This window comes from Lithobates pipiens, unplaced genomic scaffold (genome assembly GCF_037356315.1).
Source record: "Lithobates pipiens isolate NorthernLeopardFrog02 unplaced genomic scaffold, aLitPip1_a1.2 Scaffold_10, whole genome shotgun sequence".
Lineage (NCBI taxonomy): Eukaryota > Metazoa > Chordata > Amphibia > Anura > Ranidae > Lithobates > Lithobates pipiens.
Window position 1 is genome coordinate 160,738,761 of NW_027507686.1, and position 26,145 is coordinate 160,764,905.

The 26,145-nt window shown below is 42.2% G+C and overlaps 1 protein-coding gene across 1 annotated transcript; it reads right to left on the reverse strand.

Annotated features, from left to right (window-relative positions):
- Positions 1-451: 451 nt before the first annotated feature.
- CDC42EP2 (CDC42 effector protein 2) lies at positions 452-26,062 on the reverse strand. Its single transcript, XM_077458689.1, has 2 exons — positions 25,896-26,062; positions 452-1,475 (listed from the first exon to the last, which is right to left on the reverse strand). The coding sequence occupies exon 2, from the start codon at positions 1,414-1,416 to the stop codon at positions 889-891; it is 528 nt and encodes a 175-aa protein (XP_077314815.1). The 5' UTR covers positions 1,417-1,475; positions 25,896-26,062; the 3' UTR covers positions 452-888.
- Positions 26,063-26,145: the final 83 nt, after the last annotated feature.

Below are 26,145 nucleotides of genomic sequence, written 5' to 3' on the forward strand. Positions count from 1 at the left end.
TTCCCATAAATAAAAGCTGATCATTGTAACCACGCCTGTCAATGTTAAATGGTTTGTCTCATCTCTAACTGCAAGAGAGCTTGTTCTTTTGAAAAACAGACTTACTGGCCAGATCACCAGATAAAAATCAAAGAAAGGAGGCCTAAAAAATTAAATGAATGCAGCCATGATAGAGAAGAATTGCTAAGCTGCAATATAATAAAGGGTTGTTTTGGGGTTTAATACTGCTTTAATGTTCACAAAAACATGAAAAAAGGTGACAATTTCAAACAGATGTTTTAAATGCTTGTCAACTTTTTGTGTAATTTTCATTTATTTGGGATTCAAAAATGAATATTCTGGAAGTGAGAGGAAGAAAACTATCTAAATAGTCGTTTGTTTTTTTTGCATTTTCACATAAGTCCCCCAAAATACATTTCACAGCTTAGCAAAAATAAAATGACATCCAACATTAAATATGGTTCTGTATTTGGTCCAATAAACAATTTACAGCTTTTGATCATAAAAAGAATAAAAACGAAAAAAAAAATAATAAAGTGACATTTTCTGGCAAGAAGGCACTAAAGAATGACCCTGCTTAGTACAAAAAAAGTAAAATCTGTATATGCTTTGGATAGTTAAGAATAGGGTGTACCACTCTATAGGTAGAATGTAAATATTCCTTATGGAATGCCTTTTACTTCCAGTAAAGGTCCCAAAACTATACAGCATGTAGATGCTCAGCATCAGTATATACAGTATAAACACTGTATAAATACGTATTAGGCAGCATTGGCTTGTTTGTGTCCACTTAGAAAACTAAGACATTCTGTAGTGTGTAAAACTAAAATACTTATAAAAAATAGTTTTAGAATTTTAGATGTAGCCCAAAAAGGCATCCATCTGTCATTACTCTTTTTTCATTATTTGCAGCACATCATCCAAGATGGAAGGCCCCAAATCCACATGTAGGGAAAGCAGAGAGCCTGCATGAGCAAGAAACCTTTCTTCCCTTTCCTCTACTGTAAATCCTCCACAAGGAGCCATCTCTGAGATTGGGCTCCTACTTTTCTCTTCGAGGTGAAGTCTTGGTGGCTTTGGTGGGGGAGCCTGCAGAAGGGAAAGTGCTTGTGGCTCGCCTATAGCAGGAAGTGAGATGGCGTTCTTTAGGATAGGAGATGGCACCTCTGAATGGGAGAGAGGTGGGGTTGCATCAGGTGAAGAAGAGGTGGAGGATCCAGGATGTGATTGAGGCAGGAGATGGAATTTACCTTGCAGGAAGGAAACATCCCCAAAAACATCTCCTTCCCCACTGCCAATATGAATAGTGTGTCTAAAGTCTCCAAGAGGGGGACTGATCATATCCGGAGAAAGCACATCTCTTAGTTTTCCTTTACGACTTCCTCTTTTCAGGTAGATGGGAGCTTTTGTAGACATCTTTGCAGTCTCTGTTTTTTGAGTGAATCAGTATTTGCTTTGTTTACATGGTATCAGTTCTGTGACATGGGGAATAAAATTAACAATTTTTAGAATACAAAGCATGAATAGACACATACTCATAATATTGTATATAACAAATGAATGTACATTAGAGAAGTCAGTGACCATAAATATATGCAAAGGTCAATTCACAAGAGCTCACAACAAGATACACGTCCTTAAAAAAAAAAAAAGAAGTAGTTAAATTCAGTCCTGCGAAATTTAAAAAGTACTGTCAGATGACACAAAAATAATTAAAAATAAAGCCCCTTTGGTTGGGGTGTTAAAGCTTTATCAATTCATCTTTATATAATAAAGCCTCATCATCATAAAAAAAAAAAAAAAAAAAAAAGTGAGCAGGTCTGGCACTTTATGACCCCTTTCACACTGGGGCGTTTTTCAGGCGCTTTAGCGTTAAAAAAAGCGCCTGTAAAGCGCTTGAAAGAAGCCTCATCTGCAGTCCCAATGTGAAAGCCCAAGTGCTTTAACCACTTACAGACTGGACCATTTTGCTGGTCAAAGACCAGACCACTTTTTGCGATTCGGCACTGCGTCGCTTTAACTGACAATTGCGCAGTCGTGCGACATGGCTCCCAAACAAAATTTATGTCCTTTTTTTCCCCACAAATAGAGCTATCTTTTGGTGGTATTTGATCACCCCTGCGGTTTTTATTTTTTGCGCTATGAACAAAAATAGAGTGACAATTTTGAAAAAAAAAAAAAAAAAAAAGCATTATTTTTTACTTTTTGTTATAATTAATATCCCCCAAAAATATATAAAAAAACATTTTCCCTCAGTTTAGGCCGATACATATTCTTCTACATATTTTTGGTAAAAAAAAAAATAAAAAAAAAATCGCAATAAGCGATTGATTGGTTTGCGCAAAAGTTATAGCGTTTACAAAATAGGGATAGTTTTATAGCATTTTTATTAATAATTTTTTATTTTTTTACTAGTAATGGCTGCGATCAGCGATTTTTATTGTGACTGCAACATTGTGGGGGACCCATTGGACATTTTTGGGACAATTGTCATTTATACAGTAATCACTGCTATATAAATTCAGTGATTCCTGTGTAAATGACACTGGCAGTGAAGGGGTTAACCAGTGGGTGGCAGTGTAGGGGTTAAGTGTTCCTAGGGATGTGTTACTAACTGTGGGGGGGGGGGTTTGGCTTTCATTTAGTGAACACTGATCTCTGCTCCAATCACATGGAGCAGAGATCAGCGTCACTAGTTGCTAGGCAGAATGGAGAAATGCTGTTTACACGGCATTTCCTCCATTCAGCCGTCCCGTGAGACGATCGCAGGGATGCCCGTGGCGATCGAGTCCGCGGGTCCCGTGACCGGACTCGCGGGGGTCCCGACCAGCACGGGAGCGCGCCGCCAGCGGCGTGCTCCCGATGGCAGGGCGGCATTGAAGATTGGACGTACCTGTACGCCAATATGCCTGCCCGTGCCATTCTGTCGACGTACATCGTCGTGCGCTAGTCGGGAATCGGTTAAGAACCCTTTCACAATGTCAGCGCCCGAAAAATACTCGTAAAGCACCGCTTAAACTAGCAGCGCTTTACCAGCGTTATTGCGGCGCTTTTAACCCCTGCTAGTGGCCAAATAAAGGGTTAATACACCAATTCAAAAGCTCCAAAAGCGCTGCAAAGAAGCTGCTTGCAGGACTTTTTTTGACGCCCTGCCAGCGCAGCGCCTCGGTGTGAAAGCACTCGGGCTTTTACATTGGGATTGCAGTTGCAGCTTCTTTCCGGTGCTTTTTTTAACGCTGAAGTGCCTGAAAAACGCCCCAGTACGAAAGGGATCTTGGTGTGAAAGCACTCGGGCTTTTACATTGGGATTGCAGTTGCGGCTTCTTTCAGACGCTTTTTTTTTAACGCTAAAGCGCATGAAAAACGCCCCAGTGTGAAAGGGGTCTATGTCTTCTGCAATAAAAACACCCAATTGTTTAAATCTTCTTTAGATTGTACACAGAGCTGCACATGCACTGATGGATTGCAGGTACTTGGAAGAGGATTGGGAAGGGATAGCTTGGTCTGTTACAGAAAGTGGAACAGATCTACTGGCAGAATCAAATTAAATTATACCACATGTCAGAAGTTAGCTTTCTGTGCCTCTACTAGAAAAAAATGGCCCTGTCCACCAGTACACACATCCCCATTGGAGGACCTCCTAGTGGGGACATACATACAACAGCCTGACACAGCTTATAATTATTTTTGAACTTTATTCAAAAGTAGGAAAACATTTTGCTGGGGTTCCCACAATAAAGTGGTCCGGTTTTATATTCAAGACAGTTCACCCTCAACACAATTTTCGCACAGCAGGCTCAGAGTTTAAGATAAAACGTTTGAAATCATTTTTGAGGGACAGTGCTGTTGCAGTCACATTATACACCATATTCAGATTTCCACATAATACAAAAAAAAAAACAAAAAAAAAAAACTAAATATGTCTAGACAAGAACAACATTTAAAATCCACAAAACGGGAAATTTTGTGGAAACTTTACTCATTATCCATACACTTTTCTATGGACAAAAATCTCCTTGCACAAATCCTTACAACTTGAGATTTGACCTAGACCTGAGGACAGATACAAACTATAAACACACACTGTAAAACACACACACACACACACACACACACACCGCCTCCTCCGACACTAATCAGAGCTGCAAAGATCACCAATTCAGAAAAACAAAACCATGCAAACCACTGTGCAATGCCGGATAGTATCCGTACCTTTTTATTTTGCTCTGAAACACAAATCTGCTGATTCAGTGAGAGGCTTGGTTAGGGCTGCTGTCATGCAGCCAACAAAGGATTCTGGGAACAGCTTCATTTAGAGCTGCTGTATGAACAGGATTGATTTGAGAGCGTAATATTCCAATACTCCAAAAAACTAAATAAAAACACCCGTCTAGTACAGACTTCATTTTAAATTGTAAATGAATAAACAGCAACAAACATGAAGATGACAATGTCATTACAAAGCCCCTCTCCAAAATATGGAAAGTGAATACAAGCTGGAATGACAAGCACTTTAGAAGGTGAAAACTAAAATGGATTGCTCCTTTTTATTTTTCTCACACAAAAAGTGTATTGGGTCCTCGTAGACCAGGGGTGTCGAACTCAATTTCATCACAATCCACTTTAGCAGTACGACTGCCCTCAAAGGGCCGGCACTGTGTGCAGAGTGCAGGGAGTTGCATCTCTCTCCTACCTGGCCCGGGTCCAGTACCTCCCTCTTCACTCTACTAGCCTTGTATTTGCCTCTAGTGCCTCCCTTTGTAGCCAGTTCTGCCTCATCTTCTGCATTTACAAGTGACAACAGGGAGTGGGAGTAGAGGGAGAGAGATGGAGGTGGGTGGTGGAAAACTAGGTGTGAGGGCCACACGACAAGGCCTTGTGGGCCAGATTCCGGCGACGGGCCTTGCGTTTGATATGGGTTGTAGACTTTTATGGGATCACCACCTGGAGACTGTCCTATAGACACCTATAAAGGACGTAGCACACAGTGGAAAATGATTTTGCCAGCAGAATGTAAACTGCGGCAGGCTGTGACAGATTCAGGAAGGTGTGCAGCTAACTACATGGTCTGATATACAGTAAGGCAACAGGCTGGACAACCATATCTAGATAATGCCATAACACAGAACACTGCCATTACTATGGGAGATTCACGCAAACCATTGCGTGTTATATTAGACATGGGTATAGTGAAAGAAAAATGCACAGGAAATGTTGCAGCATTCCAACAGTACCATGAATTTATAGTGTACTTGGAGTTGGCCTTCCACATCCCAAGCAGTTAATGATGTGTAAATAGGTCTCACCACTAGTAAACATATGGTCTATAAAAAGGTATACACTCACACAAGCCGACTATACAAATTGCTGCATTTAAACTATATCCAAACTCTTTACTATTTCAGTTTTTTTTTCTGTGGTGAAGGACTAGCTTCTTTCATGTTTTTATTGGGTTCTGTCCCTGTCTCAGCTTGTATTCTTGTCCCCATGACACCCAGCACAAAGGCGAGATTCCCATTTCCCTTCTTTGAAAAGTTCTCCTGGTTTTGGTGATTATCACCAGTTTCTTAATAAATTCTCTATAGAAATATATGGGAAATACAAGCCAGAGAATGAATATAAAAAGACAGCTCACAATAATGGGGGGGGGAAAAAAAAAAAAAAAAAGGTGGAGTGTTGTTTTTTTAAAGGATTGCACAACTACAATCACAATATTAGACTGTAAACAAAAGCTTGTATCTTATTAAAAAACGAGTCAGACGAGTTCTTTTAGTCTAACACTAGCAAAGCGTGCCCACTCCTTAAATGGGTTTCATTTAGTATGGGGGTGTTAAAAGAAATTAATAAAAAATAAATCTAACCCACCCTACTCATAACTATACTAAAAACCCCTAGCTCGACTGCTTATGTACCCCGGAAGACAGCTAAGGTCTACTCAGACTGGAAGCCCTTTTCCAGCTAAGCAAGCTGCTAGGATGGAGGGGGTTCTTGTATAGCATAAAAAACACTGGGGTGAGTTAGGCTATCTGTACACTTACACTTTAATGCGTATAACAAAAAAGGATGAAGTGGGAGGACTATAAAGAAATCTCTTGTTCTACAGACAAAATAAAAACATGTTGAAGAATTCCAGGCATGGTATATTTTTACATAGTTACGTCGGTCCAGCTTCAGGCAATGTAGTTATGTATCCCATGATTTACACTTGTTTCTGGGTCCTGTGGTAAATGGCAGGCCTGACACCTTGTGAACGCAGGAGGTCTGCCACTCAGGACAGGCGCCTTTAAAATAATGCTTTTCTGAATGGATGCAGTGTAGAGGCAGGGGAGTGATGTCACCAGGGTTTAATATAATATATTATATATATACACATACATACATACACACAGTTTTTCTATTTAAGATGCATTAATAATTTAGTTTATTCAGCATAAAATGGAGCTTAGTTACCGTATGTAGAAAGGGGCTGCATATGCTGCAATATTTACATTTTTTGTAAACTCATTCAATTAAATCTCTGCAAGCGTAGCCGACATGCACTGCATTCATATATTCATACAATTTCACAGTAACCATGAGATAAAACAAACTTGGAATATTCCTTTATCCCATTGTTTTGCAAATCTATGTACACTACAAACTGTATGATTCAATCCGTTCTGATATCACTGTTTTAATAACCTGAATGCTTACTATTCCAAATATGAAACCTTCATTTTGCTTGCCAATATTAAAGATTCTAGCTACCAGCAATAATAAATCCTTTACATTAAAAGAGCATTTGTGATTTCAGATCCATCAAGGCAGCGCCTGTTAGGAGGCATCCACTCACCTGCTGCCGCCACATCCCTCGCCTTGTGAATGGGATTGTCAGTCAACAGCGGGTCGGAGGAGCCGCTGCGGGTCAGAGACTAAAGTTGCTCTGGAAAAATTGATTTAAAATCAAGCCTTTATACTAGCGACTTAACTGGTTCCCGACCAGCCGCTGCAATTTTACTGCAGCAGGTTGGCTTCCGTGGGCGAGCCGTCATAGCTGTATGTTGGCTCTCTAAGACTCTGCCGGAGGTGCCCGCAGCTTGTCCTCGGAGCCCACAATGACTGCCAGGCACCCATGATAGCTCGTGGCAGAACGAGAACCAGGATCTGTGTGTGTGAGAATGAATACACAAATCCCGGTTCTGTCAGGGTAGAGGAGACCGATCGTGTGTTAATACTAAGTGTGAACACCAATCGGTCTCCTCGCCTAGTCAGTCCCATCCCCCTCACAGTTATAACACACCTAGGGAACACAATTAACCCCTCAACTGGTCCCTAGTGTTAACCCCTACCATGCCAGTGACATTTATACAGTAAATCAGTGTATTTTTTATAGCACCGATCGCTGTATAAATGTCACTGGTCCCAAAAGTGTCTGATTTGTCTGCCACAATATCGCAATGTCTTTTGTTTATAGAGAAGAACATTAAAAAATAAATTAAAAAAAAATAAAAAATAAAATTAAAAAAAAAAAAAACGCAGAGGTGATCAAATACCACCAAAAGAAAGCCATTTGTGGGACAAAAAAATAAAAATAAAAAAAGGATGTAAATTTTGTTTGTTTGGGTACAGCATTGCACGATCGTGCAAGTGTCAGTTAAAGTGAAGCAGTGCGGTATCGTAAAAAATGGCCTTGTCAGGAAGGGGGTAAATTCTTCCAGGGCTGAAGTGGTTAAATCCCGATTTAACTCAAATCCAACCTGGGGGTAGTGGAATAGGGAATAGCAACTGCAGCACAGAAAAGGAGTATGGCAGCAAAGGTTGTGCTGGGAACAAAGAACGGAGGGTAGAGGCTAAACAGCAATGGGAGAAGAAGATGAGGAGGAGAAGGACATGGAAGCTGAGTCTAGCAGTTGCAAAAGCGAAGAAACCCACATGGAGGATGGGAAGTCATATAAGCAGAGGAATTGTTAACACAGGCAGAAAAATATGATAGGACTTCAGGGGAGGAACAGTGAATGCAGAAAGAAAGCTTGTGCTGGGCACAGTGTGTGCTGATGTCCCTATAACGTCCTGTAAGTGGCCTTCCCCTAGTCATGGGACTTCAGTAGAAAGGTCTCAAACCGTGCTGCAAGAGGCCTTAGATGCTTAGACCACATCACTCATGAGATCAGAGACTTAATAGGCCTCAGAATCTCACACTTAAAACATACCATGAGGGATGAAACCACAGACTAGGAGGGACACAAAGATGAAGGGGGGGAGAAGTTAATAAGTAAAATACTAATTACTAAACTGAAGCTATTCCCATAAATCTGGTTTCACAATCGGAATTTGTTTATATTGACAATTGTATCAGACAAATCTTTTATGTCAGCTGGGTCATACATTACACATACAAGGATTTGGTGACATAATACACGTGCTAGGCTAATTTGTACAGAAATATGACTAACCTTTCAACATTTCTTTTAAGCAAAACATGTAAGGACTTTGAGGATAAAATCATACAAAAAGGGAAAGGAGGCCTCACAGCAACATTGAGAAGATCAAGACCAGAAAAAGGACCAAGTTAAGCAATTATAGATCTGTCTTATCTTTGTCCTTAGTGAGATCTCAGGATTGCTCCAGTGCATGTTACACCAGTCACATGGTTTCTGCCAATGCCAAGGAATTTGGCATCATAAGATGGAATAACTGCTTGACCTAAACCTGTCAGACTGGCTGAAGTTTCAAAACTAAAACTCACTCAGGAAGAGCATTAAAGCCCATTTTTTGCATGTTTTTTGTTCATGTATACCAGGGGCAGGCAACCTCGGCCCTCCAGCTGTTTTGAAACTACAAGTCCCATGAGACATTGCAAGACCCTGACAAATTACAGGCATGACTCCTAGAGGCAGAGGCATGATGAGATTTGTAGTTTCACCACAGCTGGAGAGCCAAGGTTGCCTACCTCTGATGTATACCTTATAATTTTTCATGCCAGTGTGCCATCAGGTCCCTTGACTGAGCTGTTTGAGTGCAAGGGACCATTAATCAAGTTATAACCACAACAGCCATTGCCTTGTGCTGCTGCAATTGTCATTTTTAACTTTATTTTCACCGGTTGATCTGACTGTCCATACATAAATATTTTTTTTTTTTTGTTTAATAGGTTGGGGGGAAATAAAAAAAAAAAAAAAAAGTCAGATTCCCCATCCACATATTCAAAGTGGATGGGAGAATCACTCCCGCTGTGCTATTGCATTCTGCCAGCAGAAAGCCCTCCACGCCAGCACAACACAATGATCAACACTACCAGCTATAGCACTACTGATAATTTGGGAAAAGAGCAATGATGGATTAACCACCTCCGAACCGCCACACCCCGATGTACGTCCTCACTTTGAGGGCGGATATCGTTATGGCAGCAGCTAGCTGCCATAACCCGGTATCCCTGTGTTTGGCTGGCGGTCCGGTACAAGATAAAAGTGGTCTCTGCGGTGGATTCACCACAAGATCTTTTATCGGCGGCGGGAGAGAGGACCTTCCCTCCCACTCTGATCCGGTGCCCTCCACCATTTACGGGAGCCGTCGGATCCTTCCCGTGGCTGTGCATGGAGAAGAGGGAGGGGAAGATGGCCCCCACCCGTCTCCATGACACCGCAGGGCGGTAGAGACATCAAGACGACCCATAGCCATTAAAAAAGACATTTTTTTTTATTGCATTTTAGTGTAAATATGAGATCTGAGGTCTTTCTGACCCCAGATCTCATATTAAAGGTTTTTTTTCCTATTACAAGGGATGTTTACATTCCTTATTATAGGAATAAAAGTGACACCATTTTTATTATTATTATTATTTTTTTTTAAACCGTGTAAAAAAAAAAAAAAAATCTAAAAGAAAGAGGCACGGTCTTTAAGTGGTTAAAAGATAAACTTGTGTACAACCAGTTAGCCCATACATGGATCGAACATTGGCCAGTCCTTGCTGAACTGGATGAATTTCGATCCCATGTGTGACAGTTTTTAGCCACTTAAGGACCGAGCCCCTTTCTGAGATCTGTTGTTTACAAGTTAAACAGTTTATTTTTGCTATACAATTACAAAATAATGTTTGGGGGTTCTACCAACCTAGAGAATAAAATGGCAGTCGTTTCAATATTTTGTCACACCGTGTTTGCGCAGCATTTTTATGGAAAAAATTATTTTGTTTAAAAAATAAAAAAACAGTACCGTTAGCCCATTTTTTATATTGTGAAAGATAATGTTACGCTGAGTAAATTGATACCCAACATGCCACGCTTCAAAATTGCGCCCCCTCGTGGAATGGCGACAAACTTTTACCCTTAAAAAACTCCATAGGCGACGTTAAAAAAGAAAAAAAAAAAAAAAATTCTATAGGTTGTACGTTTTGAATAAGAGGAGGTCTAGGGCTAGAATTATTTCTCTCGCTCTACCGATCGCGGTGATACCTCACATGTGTAGTTTGAACAACGTTTACATATGCAGGCGCTACTCACTTCTGCACGCAAGCTCGCGGGAAGGGGCGTGGTTAAATTTTTTTATATATATATATATATATATATATATATATATATATATATATATATATATATATATATATATATATATATATATATATATATATATATATATATATATTTTTTTTTTTTAAGAACAGTGTACAAATAAAAGTCATTTTTATTCCTATTAGAATGAATGTAAACATCCCTTGTAATAGAAAAAAAAAAATACATGACAGAACCTCTTAAAATATGAGATCTGGGGTCAAAGAGACCAAAAGATCTCACTTTACGCAAAAAAAAAAAAACCCCACAACTAAACACATTTTGTCTTCTGAAAAAATAAAAATAAAAAAAAAGCCCTTTAAGAGCTTCCGCCCTGCAATGGTATAGAGAGGGTGGGGGTCATCTTCCTCTCGGTTGTCTCCATACCAGAAACAGAAGAGGACCCCGATCGCCTTCAGCAATTGGCTGAGGGCACCGGAGAGCGGTGGGAGGGGCCCCCTCGCCCACCGCCAATAAAAGATCTTTCTGCCAATCTGCTATTATCGCAAACAAGACCGCCCGCTGAAGAAGATACCGGGGTTATGGCAGCTAGCTGCTGTCATAACAAAGAAATCCCTCTTCAACCAGCCGACGTATAGCGGTGTGCGGAAGTGGTTAAAAAGGAGAGGTTTACCTTTAGAAAATAAATAAAATGACACCGACAGTGTGCAAGAGCCCTGCACTGCACCCACAATCTGCTGATTTTGGGTGCAATGCTCTGCAAGCTCCTTAATGAAATGCACTTTTTTTTTAAGCTGCAAAAACAAAACAAAAAAACAAAATAAAACACAGATCCCGGTTTTCGCTCTGTCATGAGCGACCATGGGTGCCCGGCAGTAACATCGCCTCTGAGGACATGCGTGTGTGCGCGCCACCTGCTGAGACGTCTAAAAGAAGTGACGTACAACTATTTGCGCAGCCGTGGCAACCTGCCGCAGTATAACTGCAGCGGCTGGTCGGCTAGCGGTTAAAATTAAAGTAAAGGTGATGAGGCGATTCAGTTCGCATTGTGCACTAAACAAGCATTTCATTCATTCATGAGGAACCGGAAATAAGCACCATATCCCATTTGATAAACAGGAACAATGGCAAAAGGGGACTTTAAAAAAAAATAAAAATAAAATAAAAGTGGCAAAACACATGTACAACTTTTTTTTTAGTTAATACCCTGAAAGAAATCTGTTTCTTTCATAGTATCAACTTTATGCAGTACTTTTAAAGCTCCTTTGGGCAAAACATGTAGAGCAGAAGTGGCTGAAGTTTTGTATAAACTATATGTCCCTTGAACATTTGTGATTTTTAAAGGAATAAATATTTAATAAAATGTATAATAAAAAAAATAAGAAAAGTGTGTTTTGGCATCTTTGAAATCCAAATTTTTGCCATTGTTCTCATGTGGAAGAAGGTGCTCTGGTCAGAAGAGACCAAAATGTAACTTTGACATGAAAGCAAAACGCTATATATGGCAGAAAACTGCACATCACCCTGAAAACATCCCCACAGTGAAACATGGTGGTGGCAGAATCATGTTGTGGGGATGCTTTTCTTCAGCAGGGACAGGGAACCTGAATTGAGCCAAGTACAGGGCAATCTTAGACGAAAACCTGTTAGAATCTGCAAAAGACTTGAGAACTGGGGCAGAGGTTCACTTTCCAGCAGGACAACGACTCTAAAAATACAGCCAGAGCTACAACAGAATAGATCAAAGCATAGTCATGTGTTAGAATGGCCCAGTCAGATGCCGGCCCCCCACCCTATGTGAATGAGTATGAGGTACATTGTACCCCTACCCAGTCACAGAAAAAAATAAAAATAAAAAGCGTCAAAAATAAAAACAGTATACAGGTTTTTGATAAAATAATTTATTAAAACCAGCTCCAGCATCTCTTCTCCCGATTTCTTCTCGCTCCGCTGTCGGTTCTCCTCTCATTCGGAGGCCCCGCCCCTTGTGATGTCACCACCCATCATGCCCCGTTCAATGACGCCACAAGGGGACAAGGCCTCTGCATGTCATCCCCAGGTGGCCCTACCCCATGTCTATATAAGTAATGGCACACAGTGGACCCAGTATTACAGAGGGAGAGCGCATTGCGGCAACATCAGAGGGAGAAGACAGCGGAGAGAGGAGAACCGGCAGCAGGAGAAAACATCAGCAGAGGGAGAAGAAATTGGAAGAAGAGACGCTGGAGCTGCTTTAAATTAAAAGCCTGTTTATGGTTTATTTTTGACACTTTGATGTGACTAGGTAGGGGTCCCATGTACCCCACACTCATCATTCAGAGTGCGAGGCTGGCATCTAGGGGGCCTGCTTGTTAAAGGGGGCCTCCCAGATTCCGATAAGCCCCCCCCCCCCCCCGCCGACCCCAGATAGAGTTGTCGGGAAGAGGCCCTTGTCCCCATCAACATGGGGGGGAGGGTGCTTTTGGGCCCCCCTGCCTAAAAGCACCCTCGCCTTCATCCCATGTTGAGGGCATGTGGCCTAGTATGGTTCAGGAAGGGGGGAGGGGGCGCTTGCTCGCCCCACCCTCCCCTTTCCTGGTCTGCATGCTCGGATTAGGGTCTGGTATGGATTTGGGGGGGGGGGGGGGCATGCCTGTTTTAATTTTTAATTTTGGCGAGGGTTCCCCTTCAAGATCCTCAGTGCACAAGACATACCGCAAGTAGGATCATCATGATCCGATTTGTGGTGCAACTTTTATTCAAATTAATGGACTCTCACAGGGAACCATTGATTTTGACATTAAAAAATAAAAAAATACCCGCTTGATGTGGCTTAACACGGCTGTATCCAGCATGAGATTTTTACCGCTCTAACACTGGTCCTCAGAACCTGCTGGCCCTGGGGTTTTTTTTACAGCTTAAAAATGCCTATGCCACTTACAGCTCCTAAAAGCATGTGTGCATGGGCACATAGAACAACATTGAGTCCACGCCCCCCCCCCCCCCCCCAGCCTAAAGTCTGACGCTGCTAACAGCAGTTATAAAAATGTCCTGTGTGCACGAGACCTAAAAATGTAAAGCGTGTATGAGGTCTTACGTCTCATGTACACTGCTGCTCCTAAAAACACAAGTTTAGAAGCTTTTTTTTTTTTTTTGCCAAAGCCCCTGAACTCAATCAATAAAAGCCTGTGTCCATGTACACAGGCTTTTATCAGAGTTTAGGAGCAGTTACATGTCCCTCTCCTGAATGCAGAAAAAACACATTAAGGATAGGAATGCTTTGGCAAAAAAACTCAAACAAATCACGGAACCACTTTTTTGCTGCGTTTAGAATTTTTAATTTTTTTAAAAGTAAAACTGAACGAACACTGGACACACCACAGCCGGTCCAGCAGTCTGAGGATTTGAAATGCCCACACTTCTCTTCTAATCAGAAATCATGTACAGTGTTAGTTCACCTGTATATTTTTTTTCTTCAAAAAGGAGAAGTTCCCTCTGAGTTAGTTTGGCTGGGCTTTTCCTAAGGGTCACAAGAGTGCAATTTGTTTTGCACTCCTGTGACCAGTTTTCAGCAGAGACTGGTCGGCTCTCTGCTGACGTCCCTGGAATCAGTCCAGGCACTATGTCTACCTGATAATGAAGTTTAGAGCCACCAGATGCCGGTCTCAGCCTCTCAGAAACCTGCCGAGATGGCCACTCCCTGCCCCTCCACAGCTCAGCTCTCCAATGAGCGTGGAAAAACAGCGACTCTGCTCCACTCTGGGAGCCGAGCCATCAGTGGTGTTCAGTGGCCCAGTTCTCGGTGCAGATAAGTATGATGAGCAAAAAAAAAATAAATAAATAAAAAAAAAAAATGAAACAAAAAACACTTCTCTTTTAACCATTTCGCGCGCTATAGCCAAAAGACGCCTACAGCGCGGACGCTAACTGACGGGAGGGTGTCCCTGGACATCCTCCTGTTCATTTCCGCAACGCGCGCTTCTGCGAGCGTGCATCGGGGGAAGTTCTGTGCTGGCCGTGTCCCTTGGACACAGCCAGTCACAGATTGCTGTAAATGGCCAATCACAGTGGCCGTTTACAGAGCGATCAGCGTGTCCAATGAGAGATGATCTCATATGAGATCATCTCTCATCCCCGGCTCTCCCTCCTCACACAGACAGCGTGTGAGGAGGGAGAGATGAACCGCTTAGTCAGAAAATAAAACAAAAACAAAGTGCCCACTGCCACCTGTCAGTGCCATCTGCCCCCAGTGCCGCGCATCAACACCATCCATCATCAGTGCCACGTGTCATCATCCTGGTGCTCCAGGGCGTTGAAAAGCGTAAAAGGTAGTCAACAAGTTAGATGTGTAATTTATGCTCCTAGAACAGGTGATGGTGCTCCCTGCATGTTGGGTCTCTCTATGTGGCTAGGCTGTGGAAAAGTCCCACACAAGTGGTATCGTAATACTCAGGAGTAGCAGAATGTATTTTGGGGCATCATTTGTGGTATACACATGCCAAGTGAGAGAGAAATAACCTATTACAATGACAATTTTATGGAAAAGAAGATAAAAATCTTCATTCTGCAAAGGATTCTGGGAAAAAAAAAATTACATCAAAAAAATCTGACCATGCCCTTTACTAAATACCTTGGAATGTCTACTTTAAAAAAAAAAAAAAAAAAAAAAAGGGGGGGGGGGGGGGGTATTTGTACTTTGCTGGCTTATTCATGTCTCAAGAAATGATAGGTCCCCAGTACATCAGATGTGATCAATTTTGTATGATTGGCACCATAGTTTGTAGACTCTCCAACTTTCACAAAGACCAAATAATATCCACTAATTTGGGTTTTTACCAAAGATATGTAGCAGTATAAACTGTGGCCAAAAGTTAATAATTTGCAAAATTTTATCACAGAAACAAAAGAAAAATTTGTTGTTTTTTTTCCAAAATGTTCGGTCTTTTTTCATTGATAGTGCAAAAAATAAAAAACCCAGAGGATCAAATACCACCAAAAGAAAGCTCTATTCGTGGGGGGGGGGAATTCATTTGGGTACAGTATTACATGACTGAGTAATTGTCAAAGTGTGAGAGCACTGAAAGCTGAAAATTGGTCTGGGCAGGAGGGGGGTTTAAGTGCCCAGTTGTCGAGTGGTTAAATGATCAGTATTAGTGAATTAGAATTATTTTACCTCCAGAAATACGCATTTTGGTTTTAACAAAGGAGTTGTCCAAATGAGGACTGAATGAAGAAGACATGTATATTCTTCAGTGGAGACATCTCTCTGAAAGCCAGCCTTCAATACACAGTTGTTAATGATTTTTAACACATTTCACCAACAGTGGCTGCTAAAAAGGTCTTAGCCATGCAAAAAGGCTTTGTATACGTTTATCACTGGTGACATCAAAGCCAGGCGCTTATTGTTTGCTAAGCATTCAGACATGCATCGATCCTGGTAAGATGGAACATTACTGGTCTATTCTGTGAAGTGACTCACGCCTGTGATTTTGGCACATGTGACTTGTTCCCTGTTCTTTTAAGGCTGGGCTAACACTTGTGCGATCAGACATTGCATGCAATTTGCACTACATTGCTGTGCAGAGCACATGTGATGCAAATTCAGTCATGCAAACTGTATAGCCGAAATCACATTCGTACCAAAATAATGCAGTACGCTTTTTTTGGTCTGCATTAGAATCCTATCACATGGGTGTTCACACCTATGCAATCCGATTCCTGCACCATTTGGCAGTTCGCACTGTGATCTGCAAGCCAATCTGGGCATTTACATTGACACCCCCGGCGGTTCACAGATGAACCTGTTAACCAGTCTGTGATTCAGGTCCAAAGCGGGAACTGCCACCGAATTGCAGGATTTCCTGTATCGCAACAGTGTGAACTGGAATGTAGGCAGGCCATACAAGTTACGATATAAATTGCTTAAAATGTGCCAGCTGCCATGTAGAATGGAAAGTATTAACACATTCCACTCATCTTAGATCTAATCATGCAAATTAGGAATTTATAACTAGGGCCGAAACAACCAATGGATTATGAAAATAGTTGTCAATCGATTAATCAGCCAGCCAATTAAAATCGGCCTGCATACAGAATGCATTTCTTTACATATCGGGAAATACAGTGCAACACACATACAGCTCAGTAATTGCCTGAGAACGTGTGAGGAGCAATGCCTCATGGCAATATATAGCAATTCTGTCTGAAAAATCAGCAAAACGGTCTTTCATTTTTTTTCCCCTCTTTAAAATATTTTTTATCTGAGTCTAATTATGTTTACCAGATTCAGCCTTTAATAGTATATCTCTTCTGTCGGTTAGTCTTAGAGTGGATTAGAGATTTTGCCCCCTAACCATATAGTTGGTTATTTATATTTACCACTGCATTTAGATATTTAGGAATAAATTGCCTTTTTTTAAATACTTTTACATATTAACTAAATTATACACCACACTTTAGGCTGGGTTCACACCGCTGCGGCTGGGAGAGACCCGGATGTGATTCGCACCGCACTGCAAATCACATCCGATCTCTGTGCGATGCGAGTTCAGCCATACAGATAGTACAGCTGAATTCGCATCGCACCCGCCGCAAACTCACACAGGACCCTTTTTTGGTCCGCAGCAGAATCGGATCGCATGGGTGTTCACACCATGCGATCCGATTCCTGTCCGAGTTTGCAGATCGCACTGCGATATGCAAACTGATCTGGGGGTGTCATTAAGGTTTCACTGACACTCCCAGCAGTCCGCATAGGGCAGTGTGAACTGCTGGCGGGAGGCATGCGATGCGGGAAAACGCCGCGGATTCGCGGCGTTCCCGCATCGCTCCAGTGTGAACCCAGCCTTAAGGTTATTATCCAATTAATCGATACAATAAATGGGCCAACTAATCTATTATGAAAATAATCGTTAGTTGCAGCCCTATTTGTAACTTTTTTACAATAAACAGACCCCCTCCCCCCCCCCCCCCGATGAATTGTTCAATATATATCCCCATACCTAGTTTGCCAGACTGTCGAAAACCTCATCTCCACCTGTCTGAATTAGAACCAGTATGACATTTATAAGATGTCAATAGGTTAGTTTTACCTAACATGGATAGTAAGGAACAAGACAAAAAAAAAAAAAAGGCAAATTACAAATACACAAGGTAGCTACAGCTAGGGAGATTTGGGCAGATTTTGTGCAATTGAATCTTGGAATGGAGACAGGGTTTGCGTTACCACCACAGGGCATATGTTAGTGTGCACATAATATGGTTTATTTTTTTGTTCAACTTCTGTTATTGCTATGCACAGCAGTGCATTGTGATGCATTACAGCATGTTAGACCTCGCAGCATAAAAATGAAACCTGTCCCAGAGCATTGGTGTACACCAAAATCTTAGGACCTAAGGCAAATTGCCTTGCCACTTCGATGGGCAGCACAAGGTTGCTGGTATAAATGAGCCCATACAGTTACAGACCTCACTTGCATGTTATTTGATATTCCAAATCAATTTCTGGAGTTTGGTCTCGGGTAAAAATTTTATAATTATATATATATATATATATATATATATATATATATATATATATATATATATATATATATATATATATATATATATATATATACACACACATATATATACACACATACATACACAGAGAGAGAATTGGGTTCTCTGTTATTAACCACTTAAGGACCGCCACATGCCAATGTACATCATCACAATGGCATGTACAGGCACAAGCACGTACATGTACGTGCTTGCCTTCCAGCGGGGGGGGGAAATCGGACCCCTCCTGCTGGATGCGGCGGTCCGTTTCGCTTCAGGAGCGATCAGGGATGAGGGGGGTGGCCGTTGGTTTCTGGCCATCCCCTCTCGATCGCTCCCGGCAAATGAGAAGCTTCCTCCCTCTGTGTATAGTAAACACAGGCAGGGAGGAAGTGATGTCATTCTCCTCGGGGCGGTCTTATTGCCCGGACTACGAGGAGAAGTGAAAGTAAGTGTGCACCAACACTACACTGACATGTAGGCACACAAACCCCCCGATCCCCCCCCAGTCACAGTGTCACTGATTGCAGTGATCATTTATTTACTGATCACTGCATTCAGTGTCAGTTGTAACAGTAAAAACTGTCAGGGCAGTTAGTGTTAGGTCCAGGGTAGCCCCCTACCACCCCCCAATAAAGGTTTAACCCCCTGATTGCCCCTAGAGTTAACCCTTTCACCCAGCAATCATTTTTCTGATCGCTGCATTAGCGACAGTAGGTAGCTAGTTATTTTTTTAGGTTCACCGCCAGGTTTTTATAGCGCTAGGTACCCCCATATACTACCCAATAATAGTTTTAACCCCCCGATTGCCCCTAGTTAACCCTTTCACCAGCGATCACAGTAGAAGTGTCACTGGTGACGCTGATTAGCCAGTTATTTAGGTTCCCCGTCAGGTTTTTATATAGCGCCAGGGACCCCCATATACTACCTATAAAAGTTTGAACCCCCTGATTGCCCCTAGTTAACCCTTTCACCAGTGAACACCGTATAAGTGTTACGGGTGACTCTGGTTAGTTTGCTTTTTATAGCATCAGGGCACCCACCATTTATTACCCAATAAAGGTTTAACCCCCTGATCACCCAGCGGGTGATATCAATTAGGTTTTAGGGTCAGGGTCTGCGTCACCCCAGGCAGCGCTAGGTTAGTGCCAGTACCGCTAACACCCACACGCAAAGCATAAACCTCCCGTAGTGGTTTAGAATCTGAACAGATCAATATCCGATCAGATCTATACTAGCGTCCCCAGCAGTTTAGGGTTCCAAAAAAACGCATTGTTAGCAGGATCAGCCCAGATACCTGCTAGCATCTGCGTTTTGCCCCTCCGCCCAGCCCACCCAAGTGCAGTATCGATCGATCACTGTCACTTACAAAACACTAAACACATAACTGCAGCGATCGCAGAGTCAGGCCTGATCCCTGCGATCGCTAACAGTTTTTTTTGGTAGCGTTTTATATTTAAATCCGGAAGGCAGTGCTTGGTTTTCGGGGTCCCGTACGTGGCTAGGCTCCCAAAAAGTCCCCCACATGTGGTATCCCCGTACTTGGGAGAAGCAGCAGAATTTATTTTGGGGTGTAATTTGACTTATGCCCATAGCATGTGTGAGCAATATATCATTTAGTGACAACTTTGTGCAAAGAAAAAAAAAAAAAAAGTAATATTCCTGCAACTTGTGGCAAAATATAAAATATTTCATGGACTCAACATGCCTCTCAGTAAATAGCTTGGGGTGTCTACTTTCCAAAATGGGGTCATTTGGGGGGGGGGGGGGGGGGGGGGTTGTGCTATTTTGGCATTTTATGGCCTTCGAAACTGTGATAGGTAGTGAGGAGTGAAATCTAAAATTTGCACCCTTAGAAACCATGAAGGCAGCGATTGGTTTTCGGCATGCCGTACGCAGCTATACTCCCAAAAAGTCCCACATATGTGGTATCCTCGTACTCAGGAGAAGCAGCAGAATATATTTTGGGGTGCAATTCCACATACAACTATGGCATGTGTGAGCAATATATCATTTAGTGACAACTTTTTGTAAACTTTTTTTTTTGTGTCATTCAATCACTTGGGACAAAATATATATATATATATATATATATATATATATATAATGGGCTCAACGTGCCCCTCAGCAACTTCCTAGGTACCGTAGTTTGTTGCCATTGAAGTCTGCCATAGTAACCTTCCTTCAATGTAAAAATATAAAAGTATAACTGCATTTTAAAGTCTGTATGCATAAAGACATTTACAAGCCAGATTTACATATTTGTGTTACCGCATGCACATTAACATGCCTTGTGGTAAGGCAGCTCATTAATTCTGTGTAGGCTGCCAACAGACCTGCCTTTTTTTCCACCATACCACAATGCACAAATATGAGAATCTGACCCCAACTGTGTGAAAAGCTAATCTGGAGCTTTTATTCCTTTGCTTGCATAAAGTCAATGTGTCAGGAAAAGAACACACATGTACCATACATGGAGGATGCTGTCCTTCGAGGATGTGTAGTTTTTGTTTTAGTAAAATGATGCGCTAAATGAAATAAACACCAATTTCTGTAAAAAAAAAAAAAACAACACATGATTCTAGGTATACGTGCAGCAACCATATCTGTTCATTTATGTAAGAACTGTACTGCATTTCCTGTTGAACCCCTTTATTTAACCGATAGGCCTCATGCACACTGGACGTTTTTCAGCTGCTCCTAGAGGAGCCTTCTCCTGCCTCAAAACTCCCCTACATGTTAGCCTTAGTCCATGCACACACAGGCTTTTAGAGGAGTTTAGAGACAGGAAAGAAAAACCCACGCCAGTGCATCCAGGGGCAGCGGCGTTTTGACAGAAAAAAAAAAAAAAAGGCTTGGCGCTTCTAAACGCACGTTAACGATAGGCGCAGTTAGCGTTTGAGTGTTCATTTCAATAGCCAGAACAAATGATACACTTTGGCCAATTAAAAGAATTACCGCCCAAGCGCTCAACACCTATAAATGCGTTACACATTTTTACAAACGTCAGGCGTTTTTTCTGCCAAAATGCTGCTGTCAGGAGGAAAGGCTTTTAGGAGAGTTTGCAAAATGTCCTGCGTGTATGAAAGACAAGGTCTGACAGTAGACTTTCAACCACCCACAATTCACCCAGCAGCCAGAGATCATGTGACATGATGGGAATAGGAATAACTTTTTCCATGGAAAGTAGAGGTCATTTTTGACACTCATAAATGTCTGTAATGTGCTGCAAGAACACACAAATGGTTCAGAAGCGGCTTTGGGGAATGATCACTAAGCTTAGAGGTGTGCTCCGTGCTCTGCCAACCCCTTTGTACCAGATCTGTCAGGATGGAGAGCGGAGGAAGGAGCCGGTAAATCTGTTATTTAGCGGTTCCTTCCTTTTGCGAATGCACAGAGCCAGTGATCACTGACTCTGTTCATTCATAACTGAGCATAGTAACCCGTGTTTACGATGCTTCAGTTTATGAATTGCGAAGAGCCTCTGTCTCCTGTCCATTCATCTCCAGTGCAGCTGAGGCTGCAGAGAATGGGACTGGAGAATCCGTGTCCTCAGTGTCTGTCTCAAAAGGGAGATGTCAGGGGCTGATTAAGACCTCTGATATCCCACCAAAGCCCGCCCCCCCCCCCCCCCCCCAAACAGGGCTGATTAAAAAAAAAAAAAAATGAAACAATTGTAATACATATTTAAAAGGTTAAATTGTAAAAATGATTACAAAAAATAAAAAAAAACTACTGACAGTGTCCACACGTCATCAGTGCCGCTGTCACATTACATAAAAAAAAAAAAAAAAAAAAAAAGTTTATCAGCAAGTACTTAAAGTATTGATTAAAAAAGTGGTATCGGTGCGACCCCTTTATATGTCTCAACTAATTACTTTGAGACGCAGTCCTCTTTGCACTTCCCTCTTAGGAAGGTAGAAGGTAGCCCTCCACCAACCCGCTTCTCCAGCTATTGGAGCCGAGGGGGGGGATGGTGAGACCAAAAGGGGTTGGAGAGATGTCCCTCCATGCTTCATATTATACCAGCTTCTCACAGTTGGAACCCCCTTTCTCCTGCATTACTATTTCTGTACTCTGATTAGCATTCGCCTGCGTGCAAATTATAAATGTATGCCATCGGGCCTACACCCTACTCAGGGAAAACCTCAGCATGTTTACAATGACGTGCAAGGGCCTGTCTGATGGTATACAAACTTTTTGGACAGATTAGGCAAGTCCTCATACTGTACAGTTTTCATAAAGCCAACAGAGACTTTGATGCCACAAGGAAGCCAACTATGCATACCACGCACAATGAAGTTCAAGGTTTTAAGACCCTGTCTGGTTACATACAACAAAACCTCAATAAAATTGATTCACTTTAAAATGTTCTCTTGGTCTTGCTTGACTGCCCATTCACACGGCCATTCCTGACTCACCATTTCCCAGATTAGCGTGCTTCTGCAGCAGGTACAACCAGGTATTTGCAATCAGCTACGAGCAGGAAGCTAGTACAAATCCATGACAGGCTGATAGGGTCTGCATGGAGTCTCACATGGAGTGAATACCTGTGTTTGGGGACCAATGAGTAGCCCCAGAATGCAAATAGTTTGCATAAGGCTGCTCATCTATCCCTAACTGCAGGTCATCTTTCCTTGAGAGAATACATGTGTAAACAGCTGTAGAAAATCTCAGCCTGTCATTGATTTGTACAGGCTTCCTGTTTGCAGCTGATCAGACCCTTGGCTGTACCCACTATAGAAATACACTGATTTGAGTTTGTGTATGGCCATGAAATGGCTGTGTAAATAAGCCCTTAGTGTGAAGGAGGTACAAACATACACAGATTAACAGTCAAAGAAAAAAATAACACAATGTACTTAAGTGATATGCAACAAGGTTTGTTCTTTGAGGTCTGTATCTGTGCATGTCTCATCGTCACAATAATCTTATGGCCAAGCAAGACACAAAAGGGAAGTGGTTGACTGAAACCCTTCAAGTGATTGTAAAGACAAGCTAATTTTTTTATTTTTTTTTAATTAAAATAACAAACATGCCATACTCACCTTCTATGTGCAGTGGTTTACACAAAGCAGCCCCAATCCCCATCTTCTGCCCCCCCCCCCACTAATACTCCTTCCCCTCATCCCCGCCAAGTGCCCCATAGCAAGCCGCTTGCCATGAGGGCACTCGTGTGCTCGCTCCTCAATTCGGCTCTGCGTGTACATAAGACACCCATGGCTGTATCTGCTTTGATGCACATCGCTGGATCAGGATCAAGTCAAGTTTGTATTTGGGGGGGCTGCATGCAGAAGATGTTTGCCTTATAGGTATAGGTTTAAAAAAAAAAAAAAAAAAAAAAAAGAAAGAAAGAAAGAAACACAACACATTCTGCTTTTACAACCACTTTAAATATATCAAGGGGATGAATAAGGTTCAGGAGGGCTGTATTTTCAACACATGGGGACATGACCACAAACTAGCAGGAGGAAAGTTCAAAACTAATCTTAGAAACTATTATTTTTCCCAAAATAGTTGATGCTCGGAATAGACTTCCAGCACAGGCAGCGAGTCAACAGTAGGTGGCTTCAAACATGTTTGGGACAAACAGGTCTATATGAAGAAATTAGAAATAGATACATAGATAGAGATATATATATATATATCTATCTATCTATGTATTTTTTTTCTGCGGTCACTCTTCCGTTTCATTTATAGTTTTGGGAAATCTAAAGTTGGATTGTAAGGTGTATGGCAACCAACAGAAATGTTATTGCTTTTTGTTAAAGTGTTTGGAAACCCTTACAATCCACTTTTTGCTACAGGTAAGCCTATAATAAGGCTTACCTGTAGCTACTCTGGTTATCTTCTAAACCTACAGTTTAGGAGATATCCCCTGTATCTGCATGTGTCGGCGTCATTAGCGCACTGAACGTGCCATTTCCGATGGCTATGCATAGTAGCTCATTATGCCTTGCAGGTCTTTTTTTTTTCCCATGTGGGTTTACAACCACTTTAAGGAGGCGCTGATATGAAAGGTGTAAGATCCATATTTAGGGCACTTTCACACTGAGGCGTCGGTGGTAAAGAGGCACTTTTGGCTGCTAGCAGGGCACTTTTAACCCTGCTAGCAGCCGAATAAAGGGTTAAAAGTGCTCACAAAGACACTATGGCGGCACTTTAGGAGCAATGTATACAGCGCTCCTAAAGTGCTGCAAAGATGCTGCTTGCAGGACTTTTTTTGAGCATCACGCAAGCGCACGGCTCCAGTGTGAAAGCACTCAGGCTTTTACACTGGAGTGACAGGAGAGGGGCTTTAAAACACTTAATTTGTCTGTGTGATGCAATATATACCCACAAGTCATCTACTAGTTCCTCTGGAAATGAAATCAAAAACCCATTCTCACTATGAAATCAAATTCTCAAATAAAAAAAAAAAAAGAAATTCTTAAGCCATTCTCACTATGGGACCCTAGGTGGATGTGCTGTACAGCAGACTTATTCAACGAGGGTGCTGTGACACCCTGGGGTGTCATCTGGGTTGAAAAAAAAAATAAATAAATAAAAAAACACCTAAAAATTGCCCCATAATACCGTGAAATTGTCAACAGGCCAGTGAGTGGATCACACCTGCACTTATGTTATACGACATCCCAGGTTTTTATTGTGTAGCATTACAATCTTGGGTACCACGTGAGCCAGCTGCTAGCATCCTGACAACCGGTGACATAATTGGTTGATAAGGACATTGGGTGTCTGCACAACATCCTTGTTTGCCCCTCCCTTGTCCTCTCCATCAGCACTGGGGACACATTAGCTAAGTGAGGGAGAAGAGAAATACTGGAATAACTACTAAGTTTACAAAAATATATTTGCTTTGTAAGAATAAGGGCCCACTTTTACACCAGATGTGGTGGGACTGCACTGGTGGCTATTCCAGCATAGTCCCATTACATTAAGGCTGGGTTCACATATGAGCACACAGCAGCTCACAGCAGTCCTTCGCTGTTTCAGCCCAAATTGTTGGATGAATTCAGACCTGAAACAGACCAAAAGAAGCAAAGGGCACCCGTGCAAATCGCACAGGAGATATGTGAACCGGCTCCATAGACAGCTGGTCACAATCGCCTGCTGTGGGAATTGGATGCAGAGAAACCCTTATCCAATTTGCACTAGTGTGAACCCAGCCTTAAGGGCTAAATGCCTCGTCTCCACTGTTCCCGGTTTCCACCACTGTGTTGTGATGGGGTGCGGCAGCAAGTGCTGAATAATAATAATACAAAAAAAAAAAAAAAAAAAAAGAAGAAGAGCGGGTACTTTGCACAGGACTTTCCCAGCACAGTAAAAGGCGGTGGATTGTGGTCAGCAATTCAACTTAATGAAATAACTGCAACATTGAATAAAGTTCATTTAAAAAAAAAAAAAACACACACTCATACAGTGCAAAGCGCCAATCCCAGAGGTTGTGTCGTAATACAGCTGCCGGTGTGAATGAGCCCTAAATCATCTGTAATGTTGCGTGTGTATGATGCTGCATTATGGAAGAGTCATGTCAGGTTTAGAGGTGCACATTTTAGAAGAGTGCCTCCAGATTGTATAGGATGAGAATCTCTGGGGCACAGGGGAAAGGAGCGATCCCTGATGGAGTTTAGTAGATGATAGGAAAGTGTGCCATGTGCAGCCACACCTCTGAGCATGTCATTGCAATGTATGAGGGAGAAGGGCGTGTGTGAGGAGCCTTGTAGTGAACATGTCAGTCCCGGGCAGCCTGTACACACAATACTGAACATGAGAGGAAACCAAGCCCCGGTCTGGTTACAGACACCCCGCACGTATCACCTCCATATACCGTCACGTGTAGACGGGGAAACATTCTGAGGGAAAAGTTGTAGTAAAGAGACTTACCCGCGGAATGTTCTCAGGCACAACGGAGTGCCCGCTCCAGATTTGGCTCCAGGCAGATGAGGACGTGGTTGGGAGTGGCCACTACTTCCGGTTCTCGCTCAGAGTCACTGAGAGGGGAGACACAACAATCCTCCTTCCACGGCCAGAGCTCCAGCCAAGACTGACTGCTCCGACACACACACACCGCTACGTAACATACGGCGCAGCCAATCAAAGCGCAAACACACAATGGGGCGGGGTACGAACTGAC

What these genes read in the sequence shown, in the direction of transcription:
- CDC42EP2 (XM_077458689.1), bottom strand. Translation starts at nt 1,416, where the DNA reads ATGTCTACAAAAGCTCCCATCTACCTGAAAAGAGGAAGTCGTAAAGGA.